The sequence below is a fragment of the Poecile atricapillus genome, chromosome 13 (genome assembly GCF_030490865.1).
Source record: "Poecile atricapillus isolate bPoeAtr1 chromosome 13, bPoeAtr1.hap1, whole genome shotgun sequence".
Taxonomy (NCBI): Eukaryota; Metazoa; Chordata; class Aves; order Passeriformes; family Paridae; genus Poecile; species Poecile atricapillus.
In genome coordinates this window covers 1265378-1283325 of record NC_081261.1, presented here as the reverse complement: position 1 = coordinate 1283325, position 17948 = coordinate 1265378, and the positions used below count along the sequence as shown (strand labels likewise).

At 43.1% G+C, this 17948-nt stretch overlaps 1 protein-coding gene across 3 annotated transcripts in view; it reads right to left on the bottom strand.

The window, feature by feature from the left end:
• Nucleotides 1–17948, bottom strand: part of AFF4 (ALF transcription elongation factor 4) — a 46814-nt gene that overhangs the window by 23867 nt on the left and 4999 nt on the right. For all 3 annotated transcript variants that reach the window (XM_058849203.1, XM_058849204.1, XM_058849202.1), the window contains exons 2-5: nt 6457–6583; nt 3676–4458; nt 2356–2400; nt 1393–1479 (exon numbers count right to left, since the gene is read on the bottom strand). In XM_058849203.1, the coding sequence (XP_058705186.1) occupies nt 1393–1479; nt 2356–2400; nt 3676–4458; nt 6457–6583 (1042 nt within the window). The remainder of the gene's footprint in view (nt 1–1392; nt 1480–2355; nt 2401–3675; nt 4459–6456; nt 6584–17948) is intronic.

The following is a 17948-nucleotide window of genomic DNA, read 5'->3' as shown; positions in this document are numbered from 1 at the left end:
TATTTTTTGATACTGAAGAGAAGCCAAATGCAGGTCCCACAGAGCAGGACTGCCCCTGGCTCTGGGATATCCAGCCAGGATGAGAATCTGAACTCCACCAGTCCAGGGAGGTTTGTGGATGTGCCCTTCCAACAGGGACCGGAACCTTTGGCTGAAGGAAGGTCATGTCAAAGCATTCACATTAAAGGATGGGATTAGAGAGATGACAGTAGAAACCTCAGTGAGAAAGTGTTCTTAAAATTATTCCCTCAGATGTTCTGTTTTGGGGAGCAATTTGGATCAAACAGGAAATTAAGAGCAATTAAATGGTGTCTAGAACAGCTGGTCAGAGAGAGCATGGTCTGAATTATTACATAGGTAACTTCTAAAAGAAAAACAGTGCAATTTCTTCACTCTGAAGCTCTGCCAAATTAGGGGTGGAGCACCCCAATTCATCCCAGAGAGATGTTGAGTCTGGAGAAAAATCACGTTGTTGAATTGAATCTTTTAGTGGTAATCAGCAGATCCAGGAACCAGACCATGAATTCCTGGGTGAGTCAGCTCCCCATGCTGGGTTTTACCCACAGCTGCCTCCCCTGCCTGTCCTGGGTTTCCAGGATCCTGCAGAGCTGCTCTCAAGGCAAACAATTCCCGGTGCCAGTGTGCCCTGGAACCCTGGAGCTGCCAGGCCCAGCCTCAGGGGAGGAGAATTCCTTCCTCAGAGGTGTCAGCTCCAGCAGCTCCCCTGGACACGTGCCCTGCGCTGTCAACAGCAGCAGAGGTGGATTTCTCTCTGGAATTAATTGCTTAAACCCTTCAGCAGTTCTTAAGAACACAGGAGGCCGGGAAGAGGATCTTTTGTTATGAGTGATTTCTTCAGCAAAACATGTGGTTCTTAAACAGTCTTCATTTTTTGTAATTGAAAATGCAAAAAAAAACCAACTCATACAACTATTAATGAATTTCAAACTAAGAGGAAAATTCAGTTTATGCAGAAAAGCCCCTTGAAATTTCTCAGCATTTACCATTCAGCCTCTGTTTCCCTACATGGAGGGAAACTCACTCGGTTCTACACAAAATGGTGCAACAAAGCATTTCCCTGTTAGGGAAAGGGCTCAAAGGCATTTTCAAGCTTCAAAAGTTTGAAAGTTTGAATTTTTCCAACAAAAATTAAAAGGGTAATATAGATAAAGTGTAGTTATAGATAAAGTTTTGCAGACTGTGCAAAGCAGAAGAAAACCAAGGACGTTTTTCCTAAGGCCACTGCTGACAGATGATGTGAAGAATAATGAAGAGGGACAAAGCACTGAAACAAACCCAGATTATACAGAACTGAATGAAGGAGTTCCAAAATCCTGATCTTTAACAGGAGTTACTTTTTCAACAGCATCCACTGTTTGACTCAGCACTGACCTTTGTTGGAAAGGGGAATTTGGAGGGTTCAGTTTTGCAGGGGGTGTGGATGGCAGTCAGTGGAGGAGGCCAGGAGTGGGTCATCTCCTAAAGCACAACAAAAAGGAAAGCTATTAACAAAATAAATCAGATTTCAACTTGCAATCTGGATTCTTTCAATTTTCAGTTCATTGTTCACCCTTCACTAAGCTTTATATTCAAATCTTAATTTCCCAAATGTACAACAAAGATTTTGCATGTAAACCTGAATGTTAAACTGCTACCCATGAGAAGAGAGAGTTATGACATAATAACAAGCAGCAAGGCATAAATCAATCAACTTGGCTGGCCTTGGAAGATAAACTGCAGTGCAAGTCAGAGTCTGATCCTTTCAGACTGTGTGGGAAGAAGAATCCTGGGAAAGGGAAACCTCTAGAGTTTGAGGAAAGGGGGGAAATCCAATGTCTGCAGCTGGAAAGTGGCTCCAATTCTCTCAGAGCATCTCCAAGGCCCCTGGAATACAGGTCACAGGAAATAATAAGCCATGGAAATGCTCCAGAGGGACCTGACAATCCTTTTGTGAGAGCAGACATAGGACAGGGGATCACAGGAGGAGTAAAAGGACTTGTGAAAATAACCCATGAAGGAGAGGGGGGAAAAGTGCTGCCATGGGCCAAGCAAAGCATTTACTATAATGTAAAATATCAAGATTAAAAACTGTACTTTGGTGAAAGAAATGTAGTTCTGGTTATCAGGGAGGAGGAATGCAGAGAGGCTCTCCAGGAGGTGATGTGCACACCACAACACCCAGAGTCCAGCTCTGCTCCCAGTCTGGCCCAGGCTCCCTGTGCTGGAGGAGCACCTGGAGAGGCCTCCTGAAACCACCTGCACTTGGACAGGTTCTGAGAACTGCAGAGCCCTTCCCCCTCCTTGGCCATGGCTGTATTTTCAACAAAGTTGGAAACAAGAACACTGAGAACTTACTTTGAGGATTTCATCCACGCAGCTCACCTCACCAGAGGCTGATGCCTACAAATCAAAACTCAAAATTAACATCTCCCACATTTTCCAGGGGCAACAAACAGTTAAAAACAAACTTCAATCCTTATTGTGACTCATGTGGACTCTACATAGACACAAACAGCCCTTGCTCTTTTCATCAATTTTAATATCAGGTAGATCCATGTTTTTATGGCATGAGTCACAGTTATGAAAAGCAAATACATGACATCTATAAAACTGTGATAATAATCTTTCACTGTTCACTTGACAGTTAAAGTGATCACAGGCAGTCAGTGATATTAAAAACTTGTAGAGAGGGGAAAGAGAATCACAGCTTTCAGTCATTTCCTGGAAGCAGCCCCAGGATAATATCTGAATTCAAGTGCAGGACCGTGAATGCACAGGAATGACAAACTGCATTCCCAAGTAAAACATTCATCACAGAGTGATCCCAGAAACAGCAATAATTACCAAACTATGAATCTTCTGCATCCCTGGCTGCCAAGAGCAGAAAGAAGCAAAGCTACTAAAGGATTCACTGCATCAGCATTGATGTGACAAGCCTTCACAAATAAATTTCTCATTTCCTTACCTGTGTGCTGGATCTTACTTTGCTATCTGCTGCAATCCCAGGAACAAGAGCTTTTTTCTGGCTAACTCAAGCAGTTAGACAGGAGATGAAATGAGAGTTTATTACTAGGAAAGGCACTCTCCTTGTGAGCTGGAGTCAGTGTCTTAGTGACTGGGGAATCACCAAACTCCTCCAAGTTGTTAACCCAATAGGATTTTATATCCAGCACAACTGATAAAAGTTCTGCACCCTGTTCAATTTGGTGTGAAGGTATAATAATCACATCTAGTAATTGCTACTCACTTCAAAAGAAAATCTGATACAGGCAGATTGTATCAACAACTCTAAGTCAATTCAGCTCCCAGGAACAACAATGTATTTACCCAGCTTGTCAAAATATTTGTGGATATCCTACAATTTCCCTAACTCCAGACTAGAGAAATACTCTGTGAAAATTGGCCTCTTGGGGTTAAACAAGTCTTTCTGAACATCTCAGCCCTTATTTAATAAAAATCCCAGTATCCACATTGAAGAAGCAGAAGACAAAAATAATTACTTTGTATGCTCCCCATTGAAAACACAAGCTTAGGTGAAGGCGCTTTGAGTAACAAAAACACAGTGTTTACTAAAAACTCCATTTGGGTAGGGCAAATTGGGATTTTGGAGACGCTGGAAAATCCCAGCCCAAGTGGATTTACATGTGAGAAGGCAGGACACAGCCAGCAACTTACATCCAGCGGCTGAGAAGGAATTTTCAGCTTGGTCAGGTGCGCTTTGCTGCTGGGCTTCAGCTCGTTGACGCCGCCGCCGTGGGTCTGGCTGCTGTAGTGTTCCGAGGATAACTTTGGTTCCATGGATTCCTGCCCGTCCATCGGCCTGACGTAGGCAGTGGGTTTCTGCAACATTGAACTGGACTTGGACATTAGCGAGGGAGGGAAGGACTGGTTCGAGTGCTGCCCGCTGGCGAAGGAGGGCACGCGGGAGGGAGAGTCCCAGCTGGGCTCGGGGTCCCGGGGCGACTTGGAGCGCTGGTGGTCCTTGCCGTGGTGGTCGCCGCCGTGGGCTCTCGAGTGGCCGGAGGCCAGCGAGGACACGGCCGGAGGCTTCCCGGGGCTGCCGGAGCGGCCCTTGGAGTGCTCCGAGCCGTGCTGGCCCTTCTTGCGGCCGCCGCCGCCGCCGTAGGAGTCGCGCTCGTGCCGGGCCCCGGCGCCGGCCGCGCCGCCCCCGGAGCGCTGCCCGTGTCCCCCCAGCCCCGCCGAGCGCTTCTGGGACTGGGCCGAGGTGCTGGGGGCCGGCCCCACCGGGGTCCATTTGCTGCTCTGGTGAGAGCCCGCGCCGTGCCGCTGCTCGCCGAAGAAGCCGGGCGTGGGTTTGTCATCGGGCGCGGCGGGGACGGAGGGCTTGGGAATGGCGACGATCTTCTGCAGCGGCCGGTCCCCGATGAGATCCGTCATCTCATCATAGTTCCCCAGCATGCTCTGGATGCGGCTGGACAGCTTGTCTTCTTTGCTGGTCTGGGACAAGCAGCCACAAAAGTCAGGATTTAGAAGGATCACAACTTCAGGCACATTTAGATGATAACTACAGCACTTAACCTGAATTTCGACTCTTTCTTTGCCAGCGTTTCGAATTCTGAATTTTAGTTCTTAAAACAGCAATTTGACTCCCTAAAACATATTGAAGATATGTAATAATGCATATTTAACTCCCTAAAACATATTGAAGATATGTAATAATGCATATTTAACTCCCTAAAACATACTGAAGATATGTAATAATGCATATTTAACTCCCTAAAACATACTGAAGATATGTAATAATGCATATTTAACTCCCTAAAACATACTGAAGATATGTAATAATGCATATTTAACTCCCTAAAACATACTGAAGATATGTAATAATGCATATTTAACTCCCTAAAACATACTGAAGATATGTAATAATGCATATTTAACTCCCTAAAACATACTGAAGATATGTAATAATGCATATTTAACTCCCTAAAACATACTGAAGATATGTAATAATGCATATTTAACTCCCTAAAACATACTGAAGATATGTAATAATGCATATGTAACTCCCTAAAACATACTGAAGACATGTAATAATGCATATTTAACTCCCTAAAACATACTGAAGATATGTAATAATGCATATTTAACTCCCTAAAACATACTGAAGATATGTAATAATGCATATTTAACTCCCTAAAACATACTGAAGATATGGAATAATGCATATTTAACTCCCTAAAACATACTGAAGATATGTAATAATGCATATTTAACTCCCTAAAACATACAGAAGATATGTAATAATGCATATTTAACTCCCTAAAACATACTGAAGATATGTAATAATGCATATTTAACTCCCTAAAACATACTGAAAATTCAGCAGCAGGTACAGCTGAACCAGCAATAATCAAATAACGCACTGCTGAGCTGGATGTAAGTTCCAATGTTGCAGATGCCTCCTGTCACCTTACAGAATGTAATTTCTCTAATACAGAATGCATCAGTCCTATATGGTTTTAATTAGTAGTAAAAGAAAATCAACCTCACCCCTGTAAGTCATTTTTAATTGGTATTTATATTGGCACCATGTTTGTTGCACACAGTTAAAAGGGTTCTTTCTTCTATAACTATTTAGTTTTCCAAATCTGGGATCATGGATCATTCATCCCAACCAGCTCCAGTTAACTTCATACATGTGGAATCTGGTTATCAAGCACAAGAAAGTGATGAGAGGACAGGAATAAAAAATCCACCAGGTATTTCTCTACTTTCCTCCTGCAGGAATACAGTTTTCAGTCATGTTTTACTTCCTGCAAACCAGCTGAAATTGCAACAAGGGAAGGGTTTGCTTTCAAAGTGAGTTTTCAACTACATAATTAACATATTAAATAATATTTTATTAGTTATTCCAGAATTAGGTTATTTTTTCCAGTTCTGTTCAGCAAAGCAACCTGGCAGGAAACCCAGCACAGGCTGAAAGCTGTGCAAGACCATGAGCAGAATCAACTCCTTCAAAACAAACTAAAACTTCAGATACAAACCACTGGGGCACTAGGTAGAGCTGATAATTCTGTCATATCAAACATTCCAGCATTTATATTTAACCTCCTATTTAAACATTCTCTTCCTGAACTTATCCAGGTCTGGATTACATTGATGAAAGGTGAGAAAAGCACCCCAAAATTGGCAATTTGACATCACATAATGGAGAGTTTAACTGTTTTGAATCACTGTATAGAAAGTGAAGAAAAATTTTGATGGTTTTATTTTCCCTTTTCTCACTCCCTATAAAGGTTCTTCCCCTTCCCAAGCATTATAAATCTGCCAGTGGAGCTGTGACTGTCCAGCTTTATTTTCAAGCCCTGTTTAAACACTTGGTTGCCATATGAGCTTTCGATCCAACAAGAATGCAGATAAAAATAAAATATTAACTTGCATGTGATTTCTGTCATAAAACCTGCATTTTTCTGAGTTTCTGCAGGAACTCACCACTTTGTATGGTTCAGCAAAGAGAGGAGAGTTGGGTGGGAAGGCTTCGTCACCCTGCTGAATTTCTTGATTTCGCCTTTCCCTTTCTTTCATGCGCAGCACATTCCGGTCTTCACGGTTCATGTTGCTACGAGCAAAAAGATCAGTCCTGATCACAGAGGGAAGCAGGAGGGATGTGAAGGCCCAGGGGATGGATGACAGTGCCCAAAGGAAGGATCTAAACGTCCCCAAGCAGCCTCTGGCCCTGTTTGGCCACGGAATGATCTCTGTTAAGAACCCTCTCAGGGCCACAAATCCTCAAAACTGTCAGATTTCAGCCCCCTCCAAAGGGCTGTAACCCCCAACCCACAGCTGGCTTCTAACAGGGAAACTTTATGCAGCAATAAAAAAAATAAAATTGAAAAAAAATATCCAACCAAGTCCTCAGGCAAGTAACTATTTCAAACCACTTCACCCGCTCGAATCATCTCGGTTCCAGCCCACGCCAAACATCTCCCATTCATTTCTAAAATACCTTTTCTCCCCCACATCCCCCAGATGTTCTGCCTTCCCCCCACCCATTCAGTGCTTGACTTCTCCTGTAGATTAGGGTTATTTTTGGTGCTGACATACCTTTTTTTGGCACCCACTCTCCAATATATTCTAACCTCAAGCTTTGATGTGGTTTCCAGGTCTCTCTCCCTCCCTGATTCCCAAAAGGCATTTCAACTCAAAGCAGTAATTTCAGGGAAGTTCTGGCAATAACGCACCTTTTGCCTTGGACCATATCCTCCTACTGCAAAAATGCAGATTAAAAACCTGCCAATCCCCCTTCTTAAACCTTCCTTTGCAGTTTGGTCTTGCTGCTTGTGTTCACAGAAATACATCAAATTCTTGCAGAACACACACAGAAGTTGGAAAAGATTCCTTCTGAGCTTGACACAGCATTGGGACATAAAGGAGTGAACAAAATGAGATGATAAATAAGGTGCCACTAACTCCTTTAACATCAAACCACAGAATGGTTTGGGTTGGGAGGAGCCTTAAATGCCACCCAGTGCCAGCCCTGCCATGGCAGGGACACATCCACTGTCCCAGGCTGCTCCCAGCCCCAGTGTCCAACCTGGGACACTGCCAGGGATCCAGGGGCAGCCACAGGATGTGCTAAACTCTGCTTCAAGAGATGTAGGAATGTTCTTTACTGATCTGCACAAAGTACAGTAAGTGCATCTGGGAAAGAATGTGTTCCACCACATAATTTGGAGTCTAAAATGAAAATGTTGGCTGCTTAGAAAATCATTATTTCATGTCTTTAGATGGCTGTCTGATTATTGAAAATAATAAATTACTTGTTAGAGCATGACTCTAAAAGCTGTGCAAATCCCTGCCATTGCATTCTCTACATGGAAACTTCACCCCATCACTCAGTATTTAAAATGTGAGTCTTTTCACCTCAGTAACATTTCAGCCTCTTACATTTCTTCCCCATTTGACTTCACTTTGTCTATTGCTCTGAAAGCAGTGAAATCTCAGAGGCTGCCCAAAGCAGACTAAACCCAGGGCTAAGCTGAGGTCTTTGATGCTTTCTAAGGCACCAGGTTTGTTGAATTTCCCTGCCTTGCAAACAAAGTACAAGCACTGGCATAACCCAACTCTGTGCTGATACCAAACCCATGAATACAACTTATATTTTATGTGAAAAATCACTTTTTTCTCCAGTTCTCCTGTAACCTGCTGAACTCATGGAACCACGGGGGGCCATCAAGGCTGAGAGAGGGACCTGTGCACTGGAATGTGGCCAGCAAACTCCTGGGATCATTCGGGCATTGATGACAAACTTGTTTTAGAAGTTTGAGGCTTAAAAAGCTCATTCTTGAGACTGCAGCCCAATTTGTTACATATGTAGGATTTCAACACAGATAAATATCAGATTTAATTATAGACACTGATCAGTTAAAGCCAACTGGAACAGTCTGAGTCCGTGGCATTTACTATTAAAGGCAAATTTTGAGGCAGGGAATAGAAATGTTCTGCTTCTGGAGGGTTCATTCCCACCAATACACTAAGATCAGGAATTACATACAGCTATATATCCAGAATATTATAATCTTAACCAAGAGTTTTACATCTCTGATTTCCAAATAGAGGATTAAATATTCACAAAGACCTTCACTATTTTTTACAGAGACAAGCAACATCTTCTAAAATTGCATCAACATTTCCTATAACTCTTAGAGCTGAAAAAAAACCATCACTTGTACCAACACTGTCACACAAAAGGAACATTACAGCAAAGATTCACTTGAGATCTGAGCTGCTGCAAACCCAGAGTTGATCTGGCTGTCCCTGCCCAGGTCAATGTAAAATTAGTCACCAGAAAACACCAGTTAATGACACTTTTAACCACTCCCCCCCAGCCTTTTGTAATACAGTAAATGAGAAACACCCTCATGGGGAGTCACCTTGACTGTAGGGGGATTTAGTTTAGGTTTTTTTAGCTCTTTTACATTTTTTATTAGAGCAAATAGTTTGACTGTGATACAAGTTAGACTTGTTGGTATCTAATCATCCAATCTCCACACAGAGCTATTTTAAGTGCCTATCATGTGTATAAGGCCATTAAAATCATGACAGCATTAAATGTGTAAATAGAGGAAGTTTGTGGGGCTTCCTTAGCTCTGTGCTTCAGACAACTTCCCACTCAAACCCACATCTTCCACAGCCACAAGCAGAAGGGAGATGCTCCCATGCTCAGGAAAAGCAAGGAGAGGTACTCTGAAAGGCAGATAATCTGTTTTGGGCTGTCTTGGGAAGGAAACTGCAGGAGTTCAGTTTTCAGACCACTTGAAGTTGTAACAAACCTTTAATAGCCACTAAAATGGACTGCTCCCACTACTCCTTCCCCATCCTCTGGGAACAGAGACAGCACCTCTGCTCCCCCCCTGCACAGGCCTGGAAGTGGAAGATGAAGAATTTGTTGCCTTGTATCTGATGCTACCAAGATGATCCTGCTAAAATTCCCCTTTTCCCAGGTGGCCTGGGCTGAAGTGTGAAGGAGGAATAGAGCCAGGCTGAGAGAGCCAGAACAATGTCCCTGCAGCAAGGGTCAAAGTCATCTCTGTTTCCACATCTGGGAAAAGAGAAGTTCCAAAACCTTCAGAAAAGAGGCCTAAAGCACAGCAGAGTATTTCCACTTTTAGGAAGTTGAACTCCACATGGTTTGAGTCACTCCTCCCACAGTGTGCCCCACTGGACTTTGAACAGTCCCTGTGTCTGAGGCTTCCCTGCACAACCAACCCTCCACATCTCACACCTCTGCTCCAGCTCAACAGGAAGAGTTGAAAGCAAGCAGGAAATCCAGCAGGGAATTCACAGAAACTCCTGAGCCAACCTCCCCCTGTGTGGATTCCTGAACCACCATCTGCTGCTGCTCCAGGCACACCGAGAGCATCAGTCACCGAGCCACCGCAGCACCCAGAGCACACACACAGCTTTCATTTCTCCTTCCAACCTCTTCCTAAATCCCATTTGGCATTTCTCTTCATCCCTAATCCAACAAGGGCATGGCTTTGGTTTGGGAGATCATCACCTTGGATGTGTAACTTGTGGTATGAAATGGCAGAAATCGCTGCCTTCTCCTCCTGCTTCCCACCTTCCTCAGCTCCAGGCAAGGGACAAATCCCAGCTCTGGGACTTCTGGACCACAGCTCCAGATTAAAGATAAACCCCAACCAGCACACCCACGCTGCCTGAGCTTTCCTGGCAAAGCTGTTAAAAGAAAGAGGACCTTGGCCAAACCCTCCTCACCCCCCTGAACCACATCAGGCACCCAAGTCCTCGCTCCAGCTCAGCTCCAGCAGCATCTCTTCATCTTCCCAGGCACCGTGAGGCAAAACCATCAAAGGTTGGCACAAGGAACCCTCCAGAGGCAGCCCATCCACAGGGATCTGACCCACCACACCTCACCCAGCCACCAGTGCATCTTCAAAGCCTGCTTGCAACACCTCCACTTCCTGCCAGACATCCTCATTTCACTCCAGGGCTTCTTCAATCTCAATTGGTTTCATGAGCAAGAGGAATCAAACAGTTAATTGGTTAATTGGCTGCGATGAAACCCCAATTTTGTTTGACAACATTTGGCCAAGAAGGATAAAGGGGCTGAGAGGGAACGTGCAGGATCCCAGCTCCCTGTGGGGCACACCCAGCTGCTGGGGCACACCCAGCTCCCATGATTTCATCCTTTTTTCTTAAAAGGAAGGGGAAAAAGAGCTGGAGAGCCTGCCTGTAACAAGGAATGATGTTTTCAGAAGGCGTTTAAAAATACCTGAAGCTGCCTTAATGCTGCATCCAGAGATGCCTGTTGATTATTTCAAATATTCTTTTCACCATGGGCAAGGGGCCTGTCAGGAGCTGGCACAGGACACTTCTCCCAGATTCAGCATCACCACAAATCCTGCCCTGAAATCTTGTGCAGGAGTATAAAATGCTATTTTGTCAGCTTTTAACACATACACACTCCCAGAGGAGCTGCTTAAAAAGGGAGAGATTGAAAAATAACTGCCCTGCAACAACAAAATTAACACAAAAACACCGACACACACAGAGGAACATGCCCTGGTGTCACCAAGAACTACTTACAGAAGTGTACATATAATCTTTCACTTTCTATGTGATGGTGAAGAAGAAAAACAGAGAAAAAAATATAACATTTCCTACTAAAACAATACAGCTTTGCCCAAAAAAAGCACAAACAGGATGATTCTCCAGGACAGGTTTAGAGGATAAGTGATGGTGCAAATACAGAAGAAGCAGAGTCATCTTCAGAATTTTATAACAGAAATAAGGAACACAAGTAAAAACAAGAGTTTACAAAGAATTCAAGTAGTTTTTGTATGTGTCCAGATAGAGAAAAAAACCTCAACTTCTCAAAAGCATGAAGTTTTCTGTTTCTGTCCCTCACCTTCTGACACAAAGGCTCCATGCAAGGGAGGGGGATTTGGTTTGGGATGGCTCCTGGTGCACACGGGATCTGCTCTGCCAAAGGAAAGCTTGTGACACCACCAGTATCCCAAAATTCTATCCCATAACTCAATATCACAGGGTGAGGCCGCAGGTGAACACAGGAAACCCTGAGCCATCATCTTGCTCAGCTATTTGGATGAGAATGAACTTTCCCACAGCTCCATCTCCCTCTTTCCAAGGTCTCATGTGAGCTCTTGGGAATACAATTCAAACACAACCGTACTGGTAATATGATACAAATATAAATCAGAGTCACCACTAACTGAAACATAAATGTTTCTCATTCCTACAGTATGAACACAAATGCTTCTATCCCACCCTTCCATGAGGAATTCCTACTGCACATTCAACAGGGAGAAGATCATCAAGTGCCTCAAGAGCTGTCTGGGAACACCTTTGCACATACTGAGGGTGAGAGAGCTTTAAACAAAAATAATAAAAAAGTGAATTGGCCTAGGTCTGGTTAATGTTTGACAAGAACTCCCAGGGAGGGCAGAGCCAGCAGTTTGCTGCAGGCACTTCTCCTTCCCACTCAGCTCTGCAGCACCCAGAAATCCCCACCAAGCACGATGTGCCTGGACTTGTGCTGCTCCCCAGACAAAGCAGCACAAATCCTTCACCACCGTTAGCTGAAATTCCACAGCACCTTCTGTGGGAGCACGGCCTTAATTCCAGCGTCTCAGACAAGTGATGGTGCAAGGAATTACATCCTGCTTTGGAGTTTGAGCTGCCAGAGTCCCCTTCATCCCACAAATAGCAGGTTACCTGAGGATCAGTCAGCATCTTCCACCTGAAAAGCCAACACACAGCAAAGGTGCATAGAAGAATTCCAGGGATCACTTGTAAATCAACACTAACCACTGGAAAAGGACTTGGGGATCCTTTAGAAAGAGGCTCTGCAAGTGTAACATTTCATTTAACAAGTCCAGATGAGAACTGGGTGCATCATTCATCACAGGTGAGACTCAGCACACAGAAGCAAGAGAGAAACGGGGTTTGGGTTGGAAGAGACTTTAAAAATCATCCAGTTCCACTCCTCCTGCCAAGGTAAGGTAAAAGAACTAAGGTAAAAGTGAGCCCCCAGCAACTGGATTTTAGAAGGCAAGTCAAGGAGGACATTTCTAAATTCTGCACTTGCAGTGCAGCTCATTTAAAACCATTTCTAAGTCCATTTTTAAATCATGCTACTAGAACAGCTTAAAATTGTTTATATCCAAGATTTGCAAGACTGGTTTGATGTTATTCACTCAAGGGACCTCAAAAATGCACAACCACACATCTGAAGTGTCTCATTTTTGTGCAGAAGTGCTACCCAAGAGGGAAAACATCTGGTCCCCCCTCCCTGATGAACACAGAAATTAATTCCCAACTCTTTTCCTTCACAGGGAGCAGAGCTCAAAGAACTTCAGTCCCTCCTTTCTGTCTCGTCTCTTCTGGAATGGGAGTGGAACAGGGAAGCCTTGCAGGTGACAGCACAGATCCCTGCTCCCTCCTCCCCTCTCCATGGCCAGGGAGCAGAGGGAGGGTCCCTCCATCCTGGGAGATGCCACAGTGCCATCCCTGACTCAGAGGAGAAGAACCTCAGGGACTGACACCATAAGGCCACAAAGCCACTAAAATTGTCATTTTCTGCACCTACCCCAAGGGCAGGTCAGGATCCCAGGTCAGATCACTGGAGCCTCAACCAACTCCTGCCACAAGAACCAGCCCCAGACAGGAGGGGGAAGTGAAGCTGCTGCTGCTCAGCAAAGCTGAATTTCAACTTTACCTTCTCAAGCCCTTACATTTCTGTGTGCTTCATCCTGCAGTATCTACTCTGAGGAACAGGGGGCTTTCTTAACCAGGCACTGAAATCCCTTGCCCTGAGAAGATCACCAAGTCCAGCAGTGCAGGCTGACCTTGAGCTCAGCCATCCACCAGGACCACTCTTTTCTTTCTCAGTTAAATCCCTGCTCAGCCCAATTCCATCTCCCACTCAACCAAGGACATCCTCCCCATCCTTTCCACCCCTCATCGCTGGGAGTCTCTAATTCCCCCAGTGCAAAGATGGACCATTACAAATTCAGCATTTTTACATGCAATTCTTTCATGTCCACACAGGCTAACCAAAGCATATTCCAACAGTTTCCCAACAAATTTCTGCCCTTTAATTGGGCAGAAACTTAATAACCCAATTCCTGTGCCTACATGTTCACCTGCTTAAACTTTGACGCCAAGACAATTGGCATTTAGATTTTATTAAGCAATAGTTATTCAGACATCTAACATTAATCTGGGTATTATCATTCTGACTTCCTCCCAATAATTTACTTTCATAAAAGACATCATTACATTTGAGTGCTATGAACTCTGTGGCATTAGGATTAAGAAAGGATTCACTTGACAGAAATTCTCTAATAAATCTGCTCCGGGTAAGATTTGAAACAGCAGATAAGGTTTTAATGAGGTGCCATCTAAACCAGGAGTGAAAATGCAAAAGGCAAAATCACATTTGAGGTTCACATCCTTCTTCCATCTCAACTACAGGAAAAGAAAGGAGAGAAGAAGTTTATCAGATGCTTCACTCTGGTTTAACTGTCACTTCCTCCAGCCCCAGTGTAAGATCATCTGTCTGCACTGGCCCACAGGACATTTATCTTGGACTTCCCATCACGACCAAGGTTCACCCACTGTGCTGCATCCCTCACTGAACTGAGCATCAGGGTTTGGGATAATAATTCTGCAATGTGGCTGTGAGGGATGGAGGAAGAGCAGGAGGATGCTGGGGAGCAGCTCAGCAGAGCAACCAGAATGAAAAACTTCATTGTTCAATGATTTAACTCTCCTCAGAACCACGGGAAACCACTCAGGGTGAGCCACAGAACAACTGAGAGGCCTAAAGGGAAATCCGTGTGCAGATTCCCAGAACAACTGCAGGGGAAGCACCACAACCACCGGGCTGGATCCATGTCAGCATCGATATATTTTCTAAATTATCATCAATTAATTATTATCAATATCTTTTCAAAAGGGATGGCTTGAACCCTCACAGGGCCAGTGCTCCCCACTGGCAGCTGCAGCAGTTCTAGGATTGCTTTACAGCTCAAAGATTTCACAGAATCCATAATTCTGAGTACCAGAAAAGTAGGAATACAAGTTTTCCCTCCCAATTTTCAGCCCTAGCTTGTATGCAAAGGATTTACCAAACTCAGCATCATTTCCTACCTGTCTAAAATCTGCTGTCAGAGCATGACAGCTTTGAGACCTGGGATGCTTCCTGGTACCTTCAAACTTTCTTTTTAGATTTAATCACGCCAAAGATGAGAGCACAGAGTAGCTAAAACTCAGGAAAAACCTCGGGAAGAGGAGCATTTAAGATCTGCAGGCAGAGCAGAAAAATTTGGAAGTGAGAGGAAGGGCCCAGAAGTATCTACAGAGGGAAGCTGAAATGCAGCAGGAAAGCCACAGCTTTGATGTGCTGTGCTTCCAAACAAACACTGCCTAAAATGTTGGAAAGTTTTCACTTCTCATCCTACCTACACTAAATACTGTACTTTATAATCTTTACACCTGTACTTTATAATCCCCCTGAGCAGACTGAGAAAAACATTCGTATTTCTGTCCCCACTGAGTAACAGGGCATTTAGTGTAATGTCTTTTACCTCAGGAAAACAGTTGATAAATGTTAATTTAGCTGTAAAACTCTTTTGATATAAATGACATCATATTTTCCCATAATAATGATGTTTGGGTTTTTTTCCCCCGAAGTTCTTACAACCTTTTTCACTTTTCTGGATGTGGGCTTAAACCAAAAGACCTGAAACTACAAAACACAGAATTCAACTGGGTTTCAAAACCCTTCAGGCAAGAGGCAACTTCACAGCGAGCTGGGTCAGAGCTGGAGCCTGGAAATGTCTCTGGAAGAGCCAAATCTGCTTCCAAGCACCACAGAAATTCCATGGTGAGAGCACCTAAAGCTCCCAGGCTGTGCTGAACAGGACCAGGCATTGATGGACACCCCTAGCTGAGGGTGTAATTAATGGAATTCTTCTAATTCCATTAATTAGAAGTATTAGAACTAATTCCATTAATTAGAAGAACTTCTAAGCACAAGTTGAAATTAAATTTTTTTAAAGGTATGACTCAGTATTTATAGTCACACATAGTAATTTTTTAAAAATTGAATAATGCATTGAAATAAATTGTATAGCAAGGAATCAGCCCATTAGAGCAGCTAATGAGATCCAAATTTCAACCCCTAAAATAGCAATGAAGATTAAACCACACCCATTTCTGACCATCTTGAGCTTCAAGTTTGTCAGCAAATCATGACTGGACAGATTTGAACATTCCTTTGAATAAATAAGAAGAAACAAACAAAAACATTTTTGAACGCCAATTCACCATGGACCTTGCTTCACGTGGCCAGGAAATAATGCAACTTTTTCCACAAAAAATAAAAAGGAGAAGGCTGAAGAAAAAAAAAAAAAAAGAAACTGAAGAAAAAATACTGAAGAAAGCAATTTTTAGGAGGTTATTAGTGATTAACAAATTTAAGCTGAAGACTACTTGTTAAAACTCTCTCCTATTAAAACATATTTCTGGTAATTATTGGCTAAGAATGTGTCACAGTGCAAAGTCCTTACTTGTGTTTTTTGCTCATTAAATATAATTAGTGGAGCTCTTTCAGCACGAGCAATTGCTCCAGGAAAAACCTTTTCACCCTTTATCTTTTAAAGGCTGGTTTACACCAAACACCAGTTTCCAGCATGGCAAATCAACGCTATAATATGATGCTAATTCATCCTATCAGCATCAGAAGGCTAAATTAAACCTAAATTAATTGATTTTAAAAACAAATTAATTATTTAGAAATCCCAAACTTCACCAGGCGATTTAAACCAATATTCCATGTGGCCACAGTAGCTCCACACCAGTAAGAGTTGGAGGTGAACTGGAAGGTTTAATGGGAAATGCCAAACAAACAAAGCACCTCACTCCAGAATATAAAAACCTCCTTAAAACACACAAACAAACTCTCAGGAAGCTCTGTTCCATAGAGGACACATAAAAAGAGCCCAGGAGAAAGGGAAAATATCAGTACATAAATCCATTTAGCCTCCTCTTGGACAATATTTGTGCTTCAAGGCCTCTTGAAGTTACAGAAATACAATATTAGGAGATCTTTGTCAAATCAAGCATTTTTCACTCAGCAATTTCCTACAGGTTCATTTTATTTATGCCAAAGCACAGGAAAACTTGCTGAAGTTACAATATGTTCCTTTAAGTTCTTCAACCTGTTTCCCATATTCAGTTTTCTGAAATTTCCATCTTAATGTTTTCAAATCTGGATTTTGACCAAATAATTTTAAAATTATCTTTAAATAAGGAAATGCTTATGTTAATTGCAATGCAACACTGGAAAGTTACATTGGCAGATCTCTCAAATTACTTTTTTTTTTCCCCACAGAAACTCTGGTAATTCCTCTGCCCACGAAACGCACGACATCACACAAACTAAATTCCCATTTTGATGCAGCTTTTTTTTCGGTTTGCTATTCCCTTTCCCTGTGGGAAAAACAGAATTATAGAATTGTTTAGGCTGGAAAAGCCCTCCAAGTTCCTCAAATCCAACCATTCCCACTGCCCACCACCGCTCCAAGCCCCCAGGTGCCACCTGCACACTTTAATTTAATTTAAACCCATGCAGGGATGGGAACTCCAGCATTCCCTGGGCAGTGTGTGGAAGCCTTTCCATGAAGGAATTTTCCCAATATCCAGCCTGAAGCTCTCCTGGCACAGCTTGAGGCCATTTTCCCTTGTCCTGTCGCTGCTTCTGCGCCTTTGGGATTTCCTGAACACTTCCTCCTCCTGTGAGTTCCTCTGCAGCCAAACCATACAAAGGGAATTGTGGACTCTTATCTCTTCATCCTCCTCGCTTTAATGATTTGTGCACATCAAAGCCTGATTAAAACCATTTAAGCACTTCCATCACTGAAATCTCTTTAGCGTCTTTTGGAAATTAAATTAAATGCAGAAATAAAAAAAACCAAAAACCTCCATGTGAATGCACAAAGCTGGACAATTATGATCAGGTTTGAGCTTTTATAGTCCTGTCAGCAGGAATGGGGAAATACATGGCAGTACACAGTGTGTAAAGCCTGATTTATATAAAAATATAGCAGACAACCAATATAAGTATCCAACACATTTAAAATCAGACACCTTCAACAGGATCACACCAAGGAAAGTGAACATCAGGACTTTCAAAGGAAAATAAAGTGAAAAGCTGAATGACTGTTCAATGGCGTGAAGTTTCCACAGGAACCAACTGTTGAGGGAAATATCTACTCTGGAACAATTTATCTCGGTGAAATCTTAGAATCCCTGCTAAGGACAAGTGGAAACAGTTTCCTCTGTCTCAGGAGTTTAACTTGTCACTGATCACAAACATTGTTTTCCCAGTGTCTGGTTCTGCAAATTAAACATTATTTTCTTCTTAAACTGGAAAA